This window comes from Crassostrea angulata, chromosome 6, assembly GCF_025612915.1.
Source record: "Crassostrea angulata isolate pt1a10 chromosome 6, ASM2561291v2, whole genome shotgun sequence".
NCBI classification, from domain to species: Eukaryota; Metazoa; Mollusca; class Bivalvia; order Ostreida; family Ostreidae; genus Magallana; species Magallana angulata.
The window spans coordinates 27,339,651-27,363,625 of NC_069116.1; the positions used below are offsets into that span (position 1 = coordinate 27,339,651).

General features: G+C 34.4%; 1 protein-coding gene, 1 long non-coding RNA gene and 1 pseudogene across 2 annotated transcripts; 2 read left to right on the forward strand and 1 right to left on the reverse strand.

Moving 5' to 3' along the window:
- Positions 1-1,771: 1,771 nt before the first annotated feature.
- On the reverse strand, positions 1,772-14,741 carry LOC128186572 (fibrinogen-like protein 1; annotated as a pseudogene).
- Positions 1,951-3,709, forward strand: LOC128186573 (uncharacterized). Its single transcript, XR_008243963.1, has 5 exons — positions 1,951-2,447; positions 2,860-2,951; positions 3,079-3,214; positions 3,354-3,457; positions 3,551-3,709. It is a non-coding gene; the product is annotated as an uncharacterized LOC128186573 (long non-coding RNA).
- LOC128186571 (uncharacterized) lies at positions 3,866-6,815 on the forward strand. Its single transcript, XM_052856392.1, has 7 exons — positions 3,866-3,954; positions 4,033-4,369; positions 4,474-4,636; positions 4,832-5,106; positions 5,237-5,384; positions 5,556-5,726; positions 5,838-6,815. The coding sequence occupies exons 4-7, from the start codon at positions 4,966-4,968 to the stop codon at positions 6,608-6,610; spliced, it is 1,233 nt and encodes a 410-aa protein (XP_052712352.1). The 5' UTR covers positions 3,866-3,954; positions 4,033-4,369; positions 4,474-4,636; positions 4,832-4,965; the 3' UTR covers positions 6,611-6,815.
- Positions 14,742-23,975: the final 9,234 nt, after the last annotated feature.

Consider the following 23,975-nt stretch of genomic DNA (forward strand, 5'->3'; position numbering starts at 1 on the left):
TCCTATATGTGAAAGAAGAAAAGTGTATCCCAATGCACCAGAATGAACGCGCCCAATTCCTCAAATTAAAAACATTGAAAAATTGATTTGACTTCTCCATGATAAACGATTGTCATTTACCAGGCATGAATTCATTTTGTATGATGTTTCATATCCTTACTCACTTGATTAAATAATAATCCCAACTAACAAATGTCACATATATTAAAGAGCTATGATTCAAACTAAAGTATTGGCAGGCATGTCGCCTATTGTACCAAGGCTCGCCCATTATTTTCATCTTTATTAAAAAACAACAAATGTCTACAAAAAAAGATGATTTCCGTTGCAATAAATTTTTAAGAACACCAATAATACTTTTATCCTCGTAATAATAATGTGTCAGACGTCGTTTTCATTTACTTGTATTCAAAAAACTATCAAAAATGTGTAGATTTTATGCAATTCATCGTCGAAGAAAAGGCACCAGAAAGTAGTTTCAGCATATCATCCATTTAGCAAGACATTTCTATTGATCAACCAAAATTTCAGCGTCAATCGTAAAATTATAAGCAAGATACATAGCTTGGTTTGAGTCATGTTTTTATTCACATGAGTTAATTTCATTCAACTGAAGATTTTTAAACTTGGTATTTCCTATTCAGCATAGCTGCATTTAAAATATAAACGAACTAAAGCATGACCTCAGCTTTGTGTACAAACATACAATAGCAATGTGCGCAAAGATCTGCATCTTGCTTATAACTTGAGGCTTGATTCTCAGGTTAGTAAAATTATAGAAATTTGTAAAAAAATTAAAACAAGAGAAAAATGCACTAAAACAGAAAAAAAAAATTATTTTTCATCATATATATATATATATATATATATATATATATATATATATATATATATATATATATATATATATATATATCTAGCTGCAAGAATAATCTCCGTTTAGATTAAAATTGCTGGGCATCTTATTAAACAGGATGCATTAATCAACTATTACGTAGATATCGTACGAATTAGATGTACCAACATAATGAATAGTATTCTATAATATGTTGCTAGTGCATCCGATTTTGCGCAGGTACATGTTAACAATCAGCTGTCTGATTTACCGGTCTACATGTAAAAATTTTCGATTCTAAAATAAAGACGATAGTGTCTCTCAAGTTTAAAAAAAAGAAACTAAAGATGCGTAACGAAAATCAAAACAACCTAAAACCACCGTCACAAATGAAAATGTGAACGCATTGAAATATTTAATCTTATATTACTTCACATAAACGGCACAAATATATTTTGGATGTTTCAAATATTTCCTTTGCACGTAAACTATTTCACAACAAATTAAATATAAATTGAAATTTATTTGATCCCCCACTCATCAACCCAGGTATCTTAAGCTTTAGGGTAATGGAACAGCTCTCTTAAAGCCGCTGTGTTGGCAAGCTGTCTATGATTGCCAACACAGCGGCTTTAAGAGAGCTGTTCCATTACTCTAAAGCTTGAGATACCTGGATTGATGAGTGGGGGTTAAAATAAATTTCAATTTTATATTCAACGAAATACACAATAATAAAAAGGAAAAAATCAAAACAAGACAATTTCTGTTACCATCCGAACAAACAATGAAACATGCTAAAATATATCAAAGTTAGACTGTTAAATGGACAAAACGTGCCCTTTTTGGGTTTTTTATTCAGGTTGACAGGAGTTAGACAATACACATCATTTTCTTGTGATGTACATAAATCTCTTGCTTCAATGTCTAGTATCAAATTTAGACACGTGGACGAATCATAAACTGTATGTTATTCAGAGCAATGAATGATGTCTTTAAACCATGCCATACAATATATTTAGGACCTTTGCAATTGATTTCAGAACCTGTGTATTGGCCGTTAGGGTTACTTTCGAAGCAGCATTTGAACCACCCTGCCGATTTCCAGTAGGTGGCACATTTTCAACTATCATTATCATTATCCTGGTCCAGCGTAGAAAATTTTATGTCATTGCTGTTATAAAGACTTTCCCCTGAAATAAAATAAAACATGTTAATTGCGGTATTAGGAATTCCGTTTTCATGTTCTGCATTGTTTCATTATGTCTTACTGTTCATTTTATGGTGGAATGCTACATCGTCACAATATGTCTGACTTCCGTTTGAAAAGCCATTTTGTTCCGGAATGGTAAGATTCTGCCGTGGAACAAAATAGCTACACACTGTTTAATTGAACTCTTCTTACGAAGGAGATAACAAAAGTATGAAATCACCAAAACGCTTAGATAATAAGTCGATTTTTATATTCGTAAACAAAGCGTTCGGCCAACCTTGATCATCAGCTGTTAAAATTGCTGCGAGAGTGAATATCGTTTTGGTTTGCTGTTTTGTACACCTGTCTTGTGATCTACCATGTATACAGCGCACGACCATACATACGTGAGCGATGATAAGTGTAAGCAGATATTGTATTTCTATAGAAATGATATTTAGAACGAATATATAGCTCTAGCTATCGTTTAATTTCATTCCAAATGTAAAACATTTGCATTAGAGGATAACTGAAAGGTAATAGTTATGTTAGAAATTAAAAAAAATGCATCTTAATTAACAAACTAGGTAGCGATAGCAGTGGTAGATTTACAAGCCAAATGGTGGATCATGTAGATTCGGATGAGGATCTTGTTTTACATGATCATACGTATATGTGTATGGACAACTTATGTGTGTGTAATTTCTACACAGGAAATTTTCATATAATTGTTATTTGTATTTTTGTCAACTAAAAGGAATTTTACCAACTTAAACTATGTTTAAACATGTTAGATATAACATATCATAAATTAAATAAAATAATTTTTTTTCAGATTCAAACAGTGATGTTCACTGGAGGAAGAGAAGGTTAAGGCAGACGAATATGTTGCCTCAGAAGCTGATGATGATGAAGCAAAAGATATAGGTAAAATTTTAATACATCTATTTATTTAAATTGATAAATGCAAAGATGTTATCTACTTTCTTCCTGTATTTTAATGCTATTATATATTTATGACTAGCAATATATGATGCCTTTATTTCATTATTAGGTGGAAACTTCTATGAGTTGCAAGGGCGACACATTGTGGACATAAATTACCTAATTGAGGGCCTTATTAGAGGATGTCATTCCTGCAAAGAACCTGCGGTTGTCGTCTTGCATTGGAGATACCAGATATGGCCCAGGTATTATGTAATACTTATACTTAAAATTTGTAGGTAAAAGCCATTATACTGGTACATGTAACACGAACATAAACATAAGTTATTGCAGCTTTTGCATAAATAATCAACTTAATTTTCATTTTTATATATTTTTAAAAAGATAGTTTACTTCACATTAATTGTATAAAGTGTCATAAAGTAACGCTCGTCCCAACTGGAACAAGACATGGTCACAATGTATGGGATATAAACTTCAAATTGGGTGTAGGTATATTTACTTTTTTTCAAATATGAAAGTTTTATTTCTTATGTGTGCATAATGAATTATTTTCAGTGAATAATAATTATGATTTTCAGCTATGTATTTCTGTGGCATTGGGGAAACAGCTGTAAACACTTTCCTTGGAGCATTGAATTTACCATGTTTCCCCCACAACACTGAAAAAGAGAGAAAGAGAGGCAGGAGTAGCTTTCGGGGCAGTGGCGGATGAAACCTGCTGTGAAGCGCTATTAAAGGAAAAGAGCAGGCAAGTGTCCATTATATATTATGTATTATACTCTGTAAGAAAATTATATAATTTACTTATTGTCATCGTCTTTATTTTCATTCCATAATTTTATTGTTAAAAATTTGTTCAGCAATTGACAATGGAGATCATTTTGAAATTATAGGTGTGAAAGCACAGACTGTGTGGAGACTGTAAGTTTTAATACTGGGTGGCAAACTCATGGAAGTGGCAGAAACTATGCTAGCCAGACAGGTATTACTAATAGCATATAAATAGCTAGCCAGACAGGTATTACTAATAGAATATATATATTTATTTTTTAAATTTAAGGTCATGGAAGTATGATAGGTATGAATACGGGGAAAATGGTATCCTATTCTTACAGATGCAAGACATGTAGGTTTTGCGACAGGGCTAATGATGGTCCTGAAAAACAACACGATTGTAGCAAAAGTTGGGACAAGTCTTCTAAAGCAATGGAATCTGATATGGCAATAGAGGAAAAGCATACTTGAAAATTTTAAAAAATATAATGAAATATACTTTTGCGCTACATAATGCAGCTAACAAATGCTTGTGTATTGTTATAGATGCTACAAGACCTGAAAGTGAGAGGATTTCATGTAAAGAAATTGGTTATGGACAATTACTCAACAACAATTTCAAGGTATTTGTGCTTGATAAATAATGGAAAATTACATTAAAGTAAAAAAAAATCAAGCATTAAATTGACATTCATATTTTTGTTCTTTTTTTTATTTGTATTTTCAGAGCAATGCTTTTGATAAAAATCTTGAGAAGCATTGTGATTTCAACCACACCAAAAAAAACTTCACTAACAGACTGTTTGAATTAAGGAAGGAGAAGAAGTACTCTGCTTTAGGCCCAAAGGCAATCAAACATATCACAAAATGTTTTACCTATGCTGTCAAAGGTAATACAGAGAGGGAATCATTGAAAAATAATTTGAGAGCAATACCATTTCATGTAACAGGAGACCACTCAAAATGTGGAGACTTGTGCAGTTAAGAACCATTATATAAATGGACATATTCTCACATTATCAATGAAAATTACATTAGTTTTTGCATAAACTTTCATAATACAATATATTCATTCATATTTTTAGATTTGTAAAGCAGCCGGAGCCTTATAGGCCCCAAAAACCTGCCAAATGGAAAGTATTTACCAGGAGAGCAATTGTTGGAAGATCTTCAGAAAATACTTGACTCTTTCATCAACAGTGCTGAGAGACTTTTAAAGATGGGCAGCACGCAAGGAAATGAACTAAGGAAAATAACTAAGAATCCCAAGAACAGGTTCTATGGTGGTTACGAGTCCACCGCCTTCAGAGTGGCGGCAGCTATTTCACAAAAAAATATTGGTCATGATGCTCTTTCTAAGGTTTGTTTATATTCATATTTAAATTTGTATTATATTTATATATTATTAATTTTTCATTCATATTTACATGTATCAATAAATCTGTATAATATCGTAATATTTTTATTCTCTTTGTGTTCTATATTTTTAGGTTTATGAAAACCTATTACTGTCACCTGGAAAGAATACACAACTGTTTCTTGCACGTGCTGCGAACAAACGCGCATATAACAAGCACATCAAATCCAGCATTGCATACAATAAACGACGCCATGAACTCGTCTTCAACGACAAAACAGGTGAACATTTTGACTGATTTGCAGGTACTTGTATAAGGTTTGCATCAGTGACATTGATATAAAATAAAACACAATTTTAAAAAATATACATAATGTCTTTACCTAAAGACATGTGAATACATTAAATTATCAATGTTTACCAATTATTTCTATCATAACACGAGTCAACAGCTGAAATTAAGGAAGGGACAACATATCAATCTGGTGTTGACCTAAATCCTTCTGCAACATCTTCAGCATCCACAGAGGAAATACCAGATACAATTGTACGACCAACCCCAACAGTGGTGGACAAAGGAAATCATACATTCATCTATTTTGAGTTGGAGACCACTGGCTTGGGTAGATAACATTAATGTTTTGACGTAATCAAATATGAATATTCATTGCAATTTTTATCAAAACGTTGCAAGTAAATATCATGTAATAAGATATTTGATTTTATGTTTTCAGGAACTTCCTGCGATATAATTCAGTTGGCATGTGTGGCTGGAGAAGACAGTTTTAATAGGTACGTTTTTCCTAAGTCACCAATCACAGACGGTGCAACAGCTGTAACTGGATTATATGTTGCAAGTGGGAAGATGTATTTTCACAAGAATAAGGTTGATAGTGTTTCTGTTGAAGGGTGTTTAGAAGATTTTACTCAGTGGTTAAAACAGTATAGCAAACCATTACTTGTTTGTCATAATGGTCGAGCATTTGATTCTATTAATTTATTGAAAACTTGTCAAAATAATTCTTTTTCATTACCAATTGAAGGTTTTGTTGATAGTTTATTTGTATTTAGAGAAGCTTTACCAGACAGGAAATGCTACAAACTTGAAGCCTTGGTTAAAGATTGTATGTCCATGTCCTTTAAAGCTCATTCAGCCCATGAAGATGTAAAGGCATTGCAGTCATTGGTTTTGCAGTGTAAAATAAGTTGTGATGTGTTATTGAAACATAGTTTTAGCGTAGAGTATGTAACATCTTCCATAGATTATAAATCAAAGACAGATGAATGCTTAGGGTCTCTACAACCACTGTCAAATTGTCTTTCAAAATACATGTTAAGAAAAATAGCACAATCTGGTTTGTCATACCAACACCTTAAGATGGCATATGAAAGAGGAGGACCAGAGGGTTTAGAGAATACCCTAAGTGAGACAAACTCTGACGGTATTTTAAGGGTTGCCAAAACACGGTCCATTTTTTCCAAGATCATAAATCATTTTTCAAATTAAAATTATATTTCTCACAACCAGGAATTTTAATCTGCTGGGGTTTTTCCTCTTTGCAAATGTGTAATGTATTATTTCTTTTTTTTTGGTATTGTTGTTGTTAATTGCAGTAATTTAATTTTAATATATATTGAAAGAGGGGTATCATAAAAGGTATGGCAGACAATGTAAGTATGATTCCATTTCTCTTTGAGATGTTTGTAGAGATTGAAAGGTAACTATATATATATATATATATATATATATATATATATATATATATATATATATATATATATATATATATACTCATTTCTTATAAAATATAACTGCTTTAAAGAATGTTCATGTGCCATGTGATTTAAATGTTTGCGTTGTGTACGTCTCTGTGTACATGTTTTAACTCTGCTTTGTTCATGTCTGCTTTGTGTGTGTCAGAACTGTGCTTTGTTATGTCTCCTTTATGTGTATGTCCTAAATGTGCCTTATTCCTGCTTTGTGTACATGCATATGTCCTAAAATTGCCTTAATTGTTTTTCTCTATGCAAATTATATTTTATTTGATTTTTGCCCACACATGCACAAATATATGTATGTCATTTTGGTTATCTGATTTTTCTGTATATCTTGCTTACATTATTATTCATGGTATTCATTACTATAAATTTCCTTATATCTACATATTTGACATTAATTTATTCCTTAATAATCTTTTTTGGTGATTATTATAAGTTTTATAGGAAATTGACAATAAGTTATTTGAGACCAGGTAAAATAAAGATAACTCTTAAATAGGATCTTTCATACCATTAAGTATTTCTTTGGATTTTTCAATTTCATTAAATTTCTTTTTTTCATCTTATTAACCTATAAATATTCTTTATATTTGTAGATTTTTGTGGCATTTCATCCAGCTGTTTTCTTGAAAATCATTTTTTATATGTTTAAATATCACTTTTTTGTAGATTTAAATAAAATTTATACAAACTTCAATCTTGATTTTTTGTTACTTATTTCACAGTTTTATAACATTTCACAACATAAAAATATTTAACCTGAAAACTTTGAAAATTAGGAAATGCTGGGTGTTTCCTGGAAATTGAATTATATAGTTAATTTAAAAAGAAAAGAAGTGCTATACTTTGGGGTCTTATATTGTTGGTTACTGGGACTACTGTTAGCAACAAATGCATGCAGCAAAAATCTCCAGCACTTATTTGGTGTAGAGATCCACCCTAATGTTTCCACATTATTAGTCCTGTACATGGGAACTTTTATTTGCTGTATTTCCGCCTGTCAGGCCCAACTCGATATTTTTTATGATTTTAGGAATTTATTTTAAATTTTCTATGAAGCTAAATAGAAGAAACTAAGACAAACATTGAGTTTTGTTAAGATTTCTTAAAAGTAATGAAATTAATTCTAAATGTCTTGTGGGTTTTCTCAAATCATGTTTATCCTTAAGAATATCTGTTTGAGTTTTCTTAAAACCTCTTTAGCACTTAAAACGGCATTTCTTTAAAATTGTCGTAAAAGGAAATCTGTTGTCGCTTAAGCAGTTCTTTCAAAATGCATTTTTCTTCGTTTTTTTTTTTAAATATATTTATTTTGTTAATTCTTTTCGTACAGACGATTTCTTAAATATATCAAGTAAATGTCGTTGAAGTTTTTCACATTAGAAAAAAATAATTTCAACTGTTAATGTTTCGGTTGAATTTTTTAGAAACATTTTAATTGTTGACAATATTTGAGACTTTCAAATCTTTAGTGAAAATAAGTCCTCGGACACAATTCATTATCTGAGTTTGGAATTTCAAAATAAATGAAAATAACGTTTTTATACATATAATACATGAACCTATAATCATCAACCAATTTTATCAACTGTAGTTTTTAATATTGTCAGTGTTAAACATTTAATTGTATATCTGCAGTTCCATTGTAGCCTTTCACATGTAGTTTATATTTACTCTCCTCGTCACCAACAAAAAAGTTAGAATATATTGCAAAGGCCTTTTCCGCATTGAATCTCTGTATGTCTAGTCGCAGTTCCTGGGGCTTCAGTGTTGTCAGTCTATGCAGCATATAATTCCCTGTATTTGATACTACATGTTTTATTTAAAATTAAATATTTAATTAGATTAATATTGTTCAAAACTGTGTATTAATGGATTTGATGACAATGTTTCCAATTTGTATATATTTTGTATGTTTTAGTGACAATATATTGTAATGCATCGTCACTTTTGAAAATAAATTCGAAAAAGTTTTGATGTGTAGTTACATAACTTTTAAAGATGGATTTATGTAAATTAAAGCATGTTAATCAATGTTTGCAGTTTTTGAAGCATATCTTAAAAGTAAATTATATCTGATATACTTTTCTAGAAAGTATTGCATCAAAATAATCAAAATTACATGTATATCTTGTCTGAGGATAAAGTTAGAGTTCAATGCAAACGTACCAGAGTGCATATATTTAAACAAGAGGCCCATGGGCCACATCGCTCACCTGAGGAACAATAGGTATGATAAAGTCAGCTTAATGGAGTCATAATACAATCTGGACAATGTACATTAATACATGTAGATCCTGTATAAATAAAATCCATTTTTCCCCCTTGGAACTCAGATAGCCCTGATTGCTGAAAATATTTACAAGAGCAGACTTTAATCACCGCTCCTGCACATATATAGGGACTCAACGTTATGCAGGCAGGGATGACCGCACACCTACGCAACTCAACAGGTACCAACGTTAATGCAAGCAGAGATAACGCAAGCAGGGATGACCTCACACTTGCGCCAACAGCTCAACCTAACGCAGGGAGTGCCGCACACTTGCACTAGAAAGGCCAGAACACCAGCAGGGATGACCATACACTAGTGCTCCGCCGCAACCACCACAAGCAGGTATGACCGCACACTTGTATCAATGCGATACAGGGCAGAAATGACCGCACATTCTGTATCGTTGGTTAGAAAAACACGAAGACTAGAAAGAGCAGGGATGTCAACACCCTCAATCTCTCCGTACCTGTTCAAGTTTAACCCCAAACAGTCACTCGTTCCAATGCAATAGACACTGTCCCTATATATGTGCCAACCTAAAATAATTCATAGTATCTAAAAATTGGAAATCAAAAATAAACAAACTAATCCAGCCTAACCCAAAACTACTTATGCAGAACAACTTATATACATTGAATATTTATTATTGTATAAAAATAATCATCACATTAATTGGTTAGCAGTGGATGCATTAATTAAAATAATCAAGAATCAATAAATCAAGGGCAATAACCCAAAACAGTAATACAAAAAGATTCTAATGAAAAAATAGCTGCCTGCTTCAATTTTATAGTCATATCACATGTTGAGTATTGCAGTTCTCAAAAAGATCCTTTACAATTGTTTATATATGGGATATTTAGCTACATCAAACTCTGAACCTTCTTGTGAGGCCGAAGAATTGTCCTGGAGCCAAAGTCTTAACAATTAAAAAGAATCATCTTGCTGATTAGTTTCTGAGAAGAAGATTTTTAAAGATTTACTCTTTATTCCTATGTAAAACTTTAACACCCCCCCCCCCCCCATGTGGCCTCACCCTACCCCCAGGGGTCATGATTTTCACAACTTTGAATCTACACTACCTGAGGATACTTCCCACATGTTTCAGCTTTCCTGGCTGATTAGTTTCTGAGAAGAAGATTTTTAAAGATTTACTCTATATATTCCTATGTAAAACTTTAACACCCCCCCCCCCCCATGTGGCCTCACCCTACCCCCAGGGGTCATGATTTTGACAACTTTGAATCTACACTACCTGAGGATACTTCCCACAAATGTCAGCTTTCCTGGCTGATTAGTTTCTGAGAAGAAGATTTTTAAAGATTTACTCTATATATTCCTATGTAAAATTTTAACACCCCCCCCCAATGTGGCCTCACCCTACCCCCAGGGGTCATGATTTTCACAACTGTGAATCTACATTACCTGAGGATACTTCCCATAAGTTACAGCTTTCCTGGCTGATTAGTTACTGAGAAGAAGATCTTTAAAGATTTACTCTATATATTCCTATGTAAAACTTTGACCCCCCATTGTGGCCCCAACCTATTCCCAGGGGTTATGATTTTCACAACTTTGAATCTACACTACCTGAGGATACTTCCACACAAGTTTCAGCTTTCCTGGCTGATTAGTTTCTGAGAAGAAGATTTTTAAAGATTTACTCTATATATTCCTATGTAAAACTCCGACCCCCCATTGTGGCCCCACCCTACCCCTGGGGGTCATGATTTTCACAACTTTAAATCTACACTACCTGAGGATGCTTCCACACAAGTTTCAGCTTTCCTGGCTGTTTAGTTTCTGAGAAGAAGATTTTTAAAGATTTACTCTATATATTCCTATGTAAAACTTCGACCCCCCATTGTGGCCCCAACCTAACCCCAGGGGTTATGATTTTCACAACTTTGAATCTACACTACCTGAGGATGCTTCCACACAAGTTTCAGCTTTCCTGGCTGATTAGTTTCTGAGAAGAAGATTTTTAAAGATTTATTCTATATATTCCTATGTAAAACTTCGACCCCCCCCCCCCATTGTGGCCCCACCCTACCCCCAGGGGTCATGATTTTAACAACTTTGAATCTACACTACCTAAGGATGCTTCCACACAAGTTTCAGCTTTCCTGGCTGATTAGTTTCTGAGAAGAAGATTTTTAAAGATTTACTCTATATATTCCTATGTAAAACTTCGACCCCCCATTGTGGCCCCAACCTAACCCCAGGGGTTATGATTTTCACAACTTTGAATCTACACTACCTGAGGATGCTTCCACACAAGTTTCAGCTTTCCTGGCTGATTAGTTTCTGAGAAGAAGATTTTTAAAGATTTATTCTATATATTCCTATGTAAAACTTCGACCCCCCCCCATTGTGGCCCCACCCTACCCCCAGGGGTCATGATTTTAACAACTTTGAATCTACACTACCTGAGGATGCTTCCACACAAGTTTCAGCTTTCCTGGCTGATTAGTTTCTGAGAAGAAGATTTTTAAAGATTTACTCTATATATTCCTATGTAAAACTTCGACCCCCCATTGTGGCCCCAACCTAACCCCAGGGGTTATGATTTTCACAACTTTGAATCTACACTACCTGAGGATGCTTCCACACAAGTTTCAGCTTTCCTGGCTGATTAGTTTCTGAGAAGAAGATTTTTAAAGATTTACTCTATATATTCCTATGTAAAACTTCGACCCCCCATTGTGGCCCCACCCTACCCCGGGGGTCATGAATTTCACAACTTTGAATCTACACTACCTGAGGATGCTTCCACACAAGTTTCAGCTTTCCTGGCTGTTTAGTTTCTGAGAAGAAGATTTTTAAAGATTTACTCTTTATATTCCTATGTAAAACTTCGACCCCCCATTGTGGCCCCACCCTACCCCGGGGGTCATGAATTTCACAACTTTGAATCTACACTACCTGAGGATGCTTCCACACAAGTTTCAGCTTTCCTGGCTTTCTGGTTCTTGAGAAGAAGATTTTTGAAAATTTCTCGAAATTTTTCATTAATTTCTAATTATCTCCCCTTGAAAAAGGGTGTGGCCCTTAATTTTCACAACTTTGAATCCCCTTTGCCTAAGGATGATTTGTGCCAAGTTTGGTTGAAATTGGCCAAGTAGTTCTTGAGAAGATGTTGAAAATGTGAAAAGTTTACGGACAGACGGACGGACAGACGGACAGACGGACGACAGACAAAATGTGATCAGAATAGCTCACTTGAGCTTTCAGCTCAGGTGAGCTAAAAACTTTGAAAATGCATAAAGACAATCTGTGTATACATGTATCTCCTGATCTTGTAAATTTAGCACATAATAAAATAACCTATCCAATATCAGCATATCCAAATCCATTTTTGTATTCTTTCCAATTGCGGTTAAAGTTCACAGATCCATTGATTCTTCGCTGAATAACCTTTCAAAAATGACGACAAAGAAATTATAGTTATTGAAAACATTGGCACAAAAATATACGAAAAGGGAATATATATATATATATATATATATATATATATATATATATATATATATATATATATATATATATATACACATACAAACCAGCAAGTTCTACATGTACTACATCGATCAAAATAAACAATATATGTCATATTTTAACAACTATCATTTAAGACTCATTTTAACAACGTCAGTTATATTCTGTATATGCTTTCCATAAATAGAATATATAGTAATCGTTAATACATTTATGGAAAGATGAACACGCATAAAAATTCATATTCATTTTCCTAACAAGATGTCTGGTTTTATTTTACATAATTGCACAATCTGAACAATTTAACATTGTGATATTTCAAAACAATGTTTAATGTTATGATGATAACATTTATATAGATATATTCTTGTATTCTTAAAAAAAATTTAATACAACACTTAGACTAAAAGAAATTAATAGATCGGACTTAAAAAAGATTCAAGGACAGGGGCGTACAATGCGTTATATATCCCCCATTTGGAGCAATAACACTTTTTTTTAAAGTTGTTAAAATATTTATCTTTGTCTTGTATACATGTACATTGCTTATTTTATAAATTTCGCGATGCATGTCAATAACAAGCTCTTATTCTGTAAACACAAGAGGTATTGGTTTTCAAATTAAACAACACGACCTTTTATGCCTGAATCTAAACCAATTACTGCGCTAAATTGCAGCGTTTTAGTATGAATAAGTCTAGACTCCATCCTAAAAGCACTTTTATTAAAAAGATTAATTTCTTTCTTTTTTAATATTGATTGTGGAGTCTAGACCCAGTATGGGTCAAAATTCGTGGTTTTCACAAAAACCTTTAATTTGGAGTTTGTCAAACTATTAAAGTTATTATGTACCATTGTAGCTCAGTGTGATAGGCGGTGGGTTGTAGATAATTCCTCTCAGCTGAAAGGCTGTTCGAATCATCGTGGGCGTTTTCTTCTTAATTTCTGCGCTTTAACTTCCTTTTAGATTAAACATTTTTTATTAATAAAATATAATTGTTTTTGAAATATTTAACACCCCTTCAGACGCACACGTTAAAAGGTAAGATTTCTTTATATAAGATGTACATATAGATCGTTTGAATATCCTACATGTAGGCTCAGGGGATTCGACAGGCATTGCACGCTCTTCTCCTTTATTTCTTTTTGCTTGAAAGTAATCATTCAGACAGAAAATATTGTTGCTTATATGAAAATAACGAATAAAAGTTAGGTATACTATGACTATAATGACGGGTGGAAAATATTTATGTTGTCTTTATATATGATTAGAGACTAGAGCATCTTAAACTAATTCTAAAAATGTAATATTAGAATTAAGCATATATTACCGTCCATCCTTCGTTGTCGGTGGTCATATCGCAATATACGGATTTTGTATTATTTTTTAAAAAACCGTTATATTGTAAACGCCATCCTTCCCTCTGGTCTTAGGATATTTCTTCAAAATATCAGCACAATCAGAGCCTGCAAATAACTTTTCAGTGTACATATACTCATGTCAATCCAACTATTCTTATACCTTTTGATTTCTCAAAAATATGGATCGTCTTGATTGATAAAAATATACATACCTGTTATGGTATTTGAATCATTTTTATAGGTAGTTGTACGTTCAAATGATGAGGATTCCGCATCGTTAAAAGAAACTGATGTAGCATTTCAATAGAAGACCTATTTAATCCAACAACAAGTACTTCATCTTTTGTAGAAAACTGTACCGATATATTCCCTACCTCTCTAAGAAGACTTTCTCTTTCCATCAGTGTCTTTTCTAAAATAATGGTAAAATTGTTTAATCCATCTATAAACATTTTTTCAAGATTAAGTTCTTTGTCCCCAAATTCACCTGCCATTGTTTTTGTACAGACAGACCCCGTCTGGTTCGTCATATTGAAAAGAGACTCAAACGCAGAAACTATTGCGGATAAATTGTTTTGTAACATTTCCTGAAATATTTGAAGGTCTCTCGTAGTTCCTCTGTTGCCTGTCCATCAATTGCTTCTTTGATATTAAACCTATTCATATCTCTGTTATTTAAAAGAGTTTCCGCTTTTCCAGCTAAGTAGATTGTAAAAGATAGCATATATTAGTAGTATAAGCCCCCCCGCTGGGCGGTTCAACTGAGTGCACTTTTTATGCAAATGAGGTGTTGAACCGCCCAGCGAGGGCGGCTGGTAATCTAGCTTCTTGGTTTTCAAGCTAATAATGCTATAGTAAGCTAATAATGCTAAGCTATAGTAAGCATAATTTCATGGCATTTTTTATTGAGTAAAATTCTTCTTGTAAAAACACGTCCGCTCTCTATGAAGTCACCGAGAATTATGAGGCTAGGAGTCCTCATAGAGTTATTAAATGCTTTTTTTATTCCTGCTGTATGAAATAATAAAAAAAGAGAATAAAAAGTGAACATTAATTTATTGAGAAACGCATGAAGAACAAGTATGAAATAACAGCGAAACAGTTCAAATGAAGTATGAAATAACACTGAATCAGTTCAATGGCACAAATAATGTCATATTACTGTCACTTTTTCTTCGGAAGAGCCAGCTTTGCCTTTTTCTTAGGAGGTTCACTGTCCTTGGGGATGGCATTTTCTCTTTTCAGACTTGGTTTCTTAGGGGTCGAGTTTTTTTTCTTGTTACCGCCTGGTGGATTATTTTCTTTGTCAGTGCATTCGGAAGCCCAGTGTCCGAGGTTTTGACAAATATAGCAGGGATCTTTGTCTTTGCTTTTTTTAGGTGGATCCTGCTTTTGTGGATCTTTGTCTTTGCCTTTTTTGGCTGGATCCTGCTTTTGTGGACATTCAGGAGCCCAATGGCCTAATTCTCTACAGATATAACAGGGATTTGTTTTCCTCGTCGGTGGTGTTGTTGTTTTTTCAGCAGTCCTATTCCTGGTCTCAATTAAGATTTCACTTACTTCTTTGCTTAGAGTCTGTAGATCTTTAGTTATATTTTGTCTGGTTTCACTCAATTCATTGGTGATGGATATCAGATTGTTGAGGATTCCGTCCAGAGTGGCCATGAGTAGAGAGATATCTTCTTTACTAGCTGGTTTTTCATCGTCGTACATTCCCATTAGAAGTCCAGTCACATCCTGAGTTTCTGATAGAATGGGTTCATTAATCACAGAATCTCTGACGATAGTCGGATGACTGTAGTTCAGCTGGGCCGAGACTGGGTCTGTACTCTCCAAGAGATCTAATTGTTTCTGTGCCATGTCGATTGCAATGCCAGAACAAGACTGATAGAATGAAAGCGGTGATGTACTTTTTATAGGAAATGAACGTTCTAGAAAATTCTTTATTGAGGCACGAGAATATATGAGGCATTTTTTTACTTTCTAGAAAATTCTTAATAGAATTGAGGCACGAGACTTACCTTCTAGCAAATTCTAATCATCTTGTATAGAATGTTCTAGAATATCTAAATTTTTATATATATAAATAAGAAACCAGTGACAGTTTTTTCTGTTATTTATTATCTCTGAACGATAAAAATTCAAAAGCCGGTAAGCAACATCAGCAATATATCATGGCCGATTTTCTGAGAATGATTTTAGACGATCTAGACTCACCTTTCAACGGTTTGGATTTTGTTAACTCTTCTTTACAGACCGAGGGCTGGGAGGAAAAATACAAGAGTAATATTGCTGAAATTTCAGACCGGACGCAGAAAGAGATTACCAGTGTGGATTTTTATAGGAATGTGATTGTAGCATTAGCTCAGATGAACGACGTTAACCCTGGGAGATTGGTGGTCATTCATTACCTGTCTGAGGAAGTGAAAAAGCAATTTTTACCTAAATTGACGGGGATTTCTTATGAGGAATATCGGCAGGAATTTCCTAAGTTACAGTCCATCTCTCTAGGAAAAAAGAAGTGGATAGAATGTCATCGGCTACATCAACGGATCGAATCGATGCGGGTGACAGCCATACAATTCGGGTGGATGAAATTACAGCAAACTCTGGAAGGAAATCGGGGAGAAAACAAGTGACTTTTGATCTCACACGGGACCAAATATACGATTTACCTCCCGAGGACCGAAGAAATCCATGGATGTTTGAGGCCGTAGACCGTGCAAGGACCGTACGTAAAATAAAAAAACTGTTATGGATCTATGTGAAACAACAAAAACATTGAGTTTGTGTATTAGAACACTGTTCTATATATTGTAATTTTTTTAACACAGTGCTATTTGAAGTGAATGCTGTATCTATGGTTAATAAATCTGTTGTAAAATAATATGATTTGTATTTATTTTATCATGCTTTTTTCAGTTATTTACAATATTGTAGCCTTCAATCATACAGCGGCATATCAAAAGCACAGTGTATTCTCTCCGTACAGAGAAGTGAAAAAAAATATGACGTCATAATAGCATATCAACTCTCTAGATCGATAGGAAAGGGGTTGGCCCTATGCCAAAACAAAAGCGACTTTTTTTAAGGGGCCAGTCACAGTGCCTTATTTTAGTCACATGACCAAAAGCGACTTTTTTGACGGATCTAATCCCCGCCTTTATTGAGTCACGTGACACATAAGTAGTTTCAGCGTTCTTTTGATCCAAATGTCAACATATCCAATGGGGGGGGGGGGGGGGGGGGGCAGGTTTTTATCTATTCCACGACACCCCCAGCCAATAAGGGTGACTTTTAGATACCTACTCACTTTCGAAGGATCTATTATCAAAATGTGAGGGTGATGCAAGTTGTTTTGTGTCAAATTGAGGATGTGTATCGCATGAAATGCATGGAAAGGGGAGATAATTGTACAAAACAATGGATATTTTGACCCTATCTAACGTGTGGATTTGTTTACTTGTAACTTATGGAGCATTTTAACCCTGTTATCCGTGAATATACAGACGGTAAATCTAAAGTACATCCCTGCATAGAATGGGACCTGTCCGAAGATTATGTTAAATACTCGTGCCCACTCTGAAATCGATCGTCTGCATTGATCGATCCATCATGGACAGCAATCCGTTTGCATTCTTTCCAGTTCTACCCGGATCAAGAATCCGTATCATCGCTATAGGAGAGATGACTGAAGATTTCAGTAACTGGAGAGAGATCCACAGAAGAGAATTAGCGAGATTTCAACCTTATGATATACACATGGCCCGCAGGAGGCAGCGGTCGGCATCATCAGCGCCAGCATCACAGCCATCACCTGCCTCACCAGCGCCCTCGCCACCGCCAGCCCCTAGTCGCAGGCAACGAGTTCTGCTGAGAGCGCCCCCGGAGGGAGAGGATAGCCGCCCCGTTCCATCAGCCCCCCCAGCGTTGAGATCTCGGGCGCCTTCACCCCCTGGGCCGCAGGGAGCATCCCCTCACCACCAGTGCGGCGCACCCCCTGACTGGGCCTACAGAGTGGAAGGACGAATGATCCTCAAGTGTGAGCGCTGCCAGCAGAGATTTAGACATTCGATAGTTGCATGCCGCAACTGCCAACAACGAACAGCATGCTGCAGCTGTGTACTCCAGATCAGCAGGGGTGATCCCGACGACAACAGATGTCCAGGCTGTTTGTATTTGTAACTTGTAACCAGATAGTTACACCCCAACGGCCCTTTTAAGGGCCACCACATCTTTAGAAAAGATGCCTCTATTACACTCAATTTTTAACACCAGTTCACCTCTTTTTTAAAAATGTTTAATTGTTTTTTTAAAAATGAATCATTCATTTAAAAATTTACAATAACTTTTTTTCATATACTTTTTTAAAATAAAACACTTTATTTTTTAAAAAATAATAGGTTTTAAAAAGTTTTTTTCTTAATTAATTTTTATAAATAATATTAATTTCTAAGATAAATATTTTTTAAAACAATTAAACACTATGTTTTTTTAAAAAAAATAATATAATGTTTTAAAAAGATTTTTTTAAAAGTTTTCTTAATTATTTTTTATAAATAATTTCTAAGATTAATTATTCATTTTTTTTTTGTAAAACAATAATCACTGTATTTTTTAAAAAATAATATAATTTTTTTCAATACATAGCTTTTTTTTTCTTTTTCTTATTTATTTTTTTTTAGAAATCATATCATTTTTTATATAAATTAATTTTTTTAAATACAAGAAAAACATTTTTTTGTTTACAATTTTATTAAAACAATAATCAATGTAACAATAATCAATGTAACAATAAACACATATTTTTTTGATGAAACACAGTAACAACAAGCATTCTGAGAGTATTGCATAAGCAATACACGTCCCCTACCGGTAACCCCTTTGATTGAGAATGGCAAAATTTTGAGACCCTGTATATTAAATATCCTCAATCATAAATGTAGTAACTGTATTGTATGAAATTATGAAAAAATAATTATAACTAGAGCCGAGCTCGGAGGTCTTCCGTTACCGCTTCAAGTCAATCAGTCTTATTAAAACCATCCCCCTTCTCCTTACACTTGTCAGGGTCTTACAGATATTGATAGGTCATTTTCACAATATCTTAACTTCTGACCAATTTGGGCTTTAGAAAAATCAATTTGAAATCTTGAAAATTAGTTCATGCCTATTTTCTATGTATTAATTTAACCCCTAGACTTGCAGAGTATTGAAGAGTTAGATCTCTCGTAAAACAAATAAAGGCATGTCTGTGATAAGTTGGGGATATATTTAGACAAGAAAAGTATTGATGCTACTTCAAAACACTATTACTCACAGGGAGCTATTCTCTATCAGCAAAATGAAAGCGGGTATGCATGTCTTCATGTGAAGCTTTTAACTCTCATATTAGGCAATATCCAAACAATATTGTCTGGAAACGAATGCCCCTAAAAATTTTAAAAAAGGGAAATACTCAAACCCGGAAGTAACGATTTCTCATCTTTTTCTGACTTAAAAACAAAATCTAATTTACAATACACCCTGAAAATTTGAATGAGATCGGATGACAAACAAAAAAGTTAATAATGATTAAAAAACGTCTAGAAGAAGAATAACTATAATGAAGAATTACCATCAGAATCAGTACAAGGTCTTCCGTTGGAAAAGGAAGACCTTAATAAACAGCAAACAATCTCAAAAATCCATTTAAAAAATACGTATTTGAAACAATGCAAACACAGAAGTCTAAACATTAGAAGTGGGATCAGGTGCCATATGGCTGAGTAAGCATCCCCTGCCTACCGGTTGAACCTGAAGTGTCCTCATTGTCATGATCATGAAAACCGAAAGAATCGGTAGTCATTACATGCAAATGGCCTTACAAGTACATGTATAATAAACGTAAGCCATTATTTGATTCAAACAAAACAAAATTCTTCCTATGAAATTTAATTTAAAAAAAGATGTGACTTTCACTACACAGATATACAAATTTTGATCAGAACAGTAGTATATCCTGAACAGTGTTAATATGTGATGTGTGAAAATAATTACTGAACTATAATATCAATATTGTTACTTATGGGACTGTAGTGAAATCCACCCGTATTACTTCAAATGTACAGTGATGATATGATGGTCTGAAAACCAGACAGGTGTGTTGGAAACTATGGTGTCATTATGGTTTGTAAATGCAAGATCCAGTATAGAACCGAGTTCATGAGTGGGTTCTGTAACCATCTGGTGTAATCCACTCTCAAGAAGCATGTTGGCTAGCAGAGTTTGCATCCTGACATCAAGATTAAAGTCTCCAATAATAAGGATTTTTGAGAAGTTGTGTTTTCTTGGGAAAGAGTTAATTTGTCGAGTCACACTTTTTATATCATCTGCTATAAGTGTCCATGATGTTGCTGGGGCGACATAAACGGATACAATTAATGTTTCTTTTACTACCACAGAGACTGTTTCCAGGACAGTTGTATTAAGAGGAAAGATTTCAACATCATCATGGTTGCTGTATATGACAGATCCATGTTTACATTTTGAATAAATGCACTTCATCTTGTCAAATGGATAATTGGTGTAATTGTGAACCTTTGTTTCCGATAGGCAGAATATATCCGCAATCTCTGCTATTTTATAATTCTGTAAATCCAGATAATGTTCTTTTAGAGAACGCACATTTAAACATGACACTCTAAATGTTGTTACATCAAAATCTGTAGGTAAAGTGTCTGGAATAAGAAGTTTGGTAGTTTGAAGCCTATGCATTTCATCAAGCGCTGAGTTATTTACTTTAATTTTTTCTGCATCAAAGGAGCATAATCTCAAGCCATTCATTGATTTTGCTCTACTTAAAAGTGTGTAGATTTGGCCTGGCATTGTGTTGTTTTTATTGTTGTGCGTAGTCATATCTCCTATCATTTCTTCAAATGTACTGCCTTGGGCTTTGTGTACAGTTATTCCCCATGCCAAAGTCCCAGGAAACTGAACACGATCAACTTGAATAGAGCTGCATTTTTCATTTACGCTAAATGTTGCACTTACTGACCGAATTGGAACAAGATCTTTGTATTTGCTTTTTGCTTTAGCTTGGCGACCAGTATTGGCATCATCAAATTTGACATACAAAATGCCATTTAATGGATTGGATGGTGATATATCTAGTTTCACTATGGTTCCTGTTGCTCCATTGACAAGTCCATCTTCTGTATCAACATTTTTAGTCTGCATGTACCTAGCATTCAAGGCTACTTTAATTTCAGCCTCTAATCCTCCAGTTTCATGAGGATTTATGCTCGTTACTTGTACTGGGACTCGTTTGGTGTATATATCTCTTCTAGTATCTTTAGCCTTTATCGTAAACACTTCTGACGAGAGCAGGTTCAATTGGTTCTCATTGTAGAGGTCTTTGAGAACGTTAGTAAGAAATATGGATATTGATCCCTCAGATACATTAGAATTATTTTCTAAATCTTTCAAAAGAGTTACATCCTCTGTGGTATGCTCACCAAGTCTTATACGAGATAAGATGTTCGCAAATCTTGGGTCTTCTTTTTGACGAACTATTTGTTTTAGTTCATACAATGAAAAAAGTTCCCACGGCGAAGAAGCTAAGGCTGCATATCCTGTTGTGTGAGATTTGTATACTGGTTTTTCACCTACAGGATTAAGTTGCATTAAGTCACCAACAACTAACACAGAGATATTGCCAAATGGTTCCTCGTTTTCAAAGATCTCTTGTAATGTGAGATTAACGTTTGAAAAGGTTTGTGCTCCTACCATAGAAACTTCGTCAATTATGAGAATTTTTAGTTGGCAGTATGTTGCTCTCATTGTGTTTAGTGTTGAAGATCCTGGGTGTCGGTATACAAACTGTGAACCTTTTTGCTTTACAGGGAGATGAAAAGCATTATGTAATGTTGTCCCACCTATGTTTACAGCTGCTTTTCCTGTAGGGGCAGTAAGTAAAACTGTGGGTAGATCTGTCTTGTGGCCTGCTTTCTTAAGCGTTCGTACTGCACTTTGGTATATTGTATGAATACAATGGCTTTTGCCTACTCCAGCACCCCCACTTAGAAATATGTAAAATGGATTAGGCTCTTCCTCTTTTGAAGATGCTAATGACATTTTTCTGCACCAACTGAAAATGTGCTGGTGTATATCACTCTGCTCCTTATTAAGGCTACGTACCATACTCGTATATTTTTTCTTGGGTTCTATATCAATATTGGTAGTCAATGCTCTTTTCTTAGTTGGCTCCGAGATCACATTAGTCTCATTCGTATCTTGGTTAAGCTGATCTGATGATAGGTTGCAAGTGTCAAGAAGTTGATAGTCTTCGTCAGTTTCAACTGGTTGATCCCTATTTTGCTCTACCTGTGGTAGAATTTGATCCCACATTTCTTCAGAAGCTTCAAGAGTCTCACAAATTTCACTAGCTGCTAAAACTTCTTCTAAGTAAGGTTCATATTTCTGAATTGTTGCCTCCATACAAGAAAATTCACTTTCAAACTTTGTTTTGAACAAAGGCATATCTTCTAATTCATCTTCATTTCTCCATGGAAAATACAAAAATAGGAGGCGATGATAATATTTTTCTGGGTCTCTTTGTTTTGTAACTGGACAGTCACGAAGCACAAATGGTACATTCCTTTTTCTCATCGTACCCATACCATCCTTCAGTCTAATAACTTTCCCTGTAGTGTTGTTTTCATAACCAGTGTTTATATCCTCATCTTCTGATATGGGTGATTTTGCAGAGGTATAACAGGAAGCAAACTCTGCGAAACATATGTCTTCTAAGTTAGAAGGTCGTGCTGCATATTTATCAATGATGTTAGGCACAAACACATCCGTGTCATCTTTGTTCATGTGTTTCAGAAGTGCAGGTGGCTTAAGAAGTCTTGTACGCTGATTTCTATATCCAGTTGGAACAAATAGTACAGGAGTGTTGGTTTCTTTAAGGGGAAGACCAATCAAGCTTGCTATAGCTTCATGTTGTGACACCTCTCTTGACTTTAAGAAAACGTTTCCAATAGACTTGAGCTTGTCTTTGACTGTGTTAGCCTCCTTACATGCATTTCTCATGAGGTCAGACATTGATCTTTCTGGTTTACACATATAAGAGGTTATGTATGCTACACATCCCCAAACATCTCTAATGTATTGAATATCCATATTTGCCCTTAGTGCTTTCATAATAATTGGGTTATAAGGATTCACACAGGTCTCTGCAGGCTTTCGCTTCAATAAGATATTATTGTTTTTCATAGATACATTTAGGGCATCATGATAATTATCTTCTGATATCCCTGCCTTTTCTAACAACTCGGACATTGTAATATCTGTCCCAGTGCATTCCAGGGTCTGCATTACAGCGTTAAGTATACTTCTAGACTGTTCAATTTTCTCCTTAAAGTTTTTGTCACAAGGAACACGAGAAATCGTTGTTTCTTTTGCAGGAGGTTTCGGGAAATGAAACCTGCAATTCACATTCTTTTTCTTTTTACATGTGCGGGTATGATGATGAATTTGTCTTGAAGTGACAAGATCTTTTAGAGTCTCGTCTTCTTCTGGAATAGCGCAGGAAATATATGAATCAATAAATGCAACAACTTCCTGGTCTGACTCCCTGTTTAATTGTGGTGCCCCTTGTACATGTACTGCCGAATGAAAGTGTGCTGTTCCCCTACTCTGCATTTCTTTTCGTATGTCATAGTTCAAAATCTGTCCAATTGGATGGATTCCAGAGAGGATAACATTTCCCCATAATTTCCTGAAAATGAAATCGATATGTCTTGCAGCAGTTACTGGGTTTCGCGCCAACCAGTTTCGTTTTGTTTTTTTATCCATTTCATTTTCTATATAGCCTATATCAAAGTGTTCTCCGTACTGCTTAGCTATTATCTGAATTAGTTCAGGCCAGTGAAAATCAGCAGCAGATCCTGAGAGAAAAAATGTGTAAGGTCCA

What these genes read in the sequence shown, in the direction of transcription:
- LOC128186571 (XM_052856392.1), top strand. Translation starts at nt 4,966, where the DNA reads ATGGGCAGCACGCAAGGAAATGAACTAAGGAAAATAACTAAGAATCCC. An exon ending in CGTCTTCAACGACAAAACAG is followed by an intron (nt 5,385 to 5,555) that starts GTGAACATTTTG and finishes ACGAGTCAACAG; the next exon opens with CTGAAATTAAGGAAGGGACA. An exon ending in GTTGGAGACCACTGGCTTGG is followed by an intron (nt 5,727 to 5,837) that starts GTAGATAACATT and finishes TTATGTTTTCAG; the next exon opens with GAACTTCCTGCGATATAATT.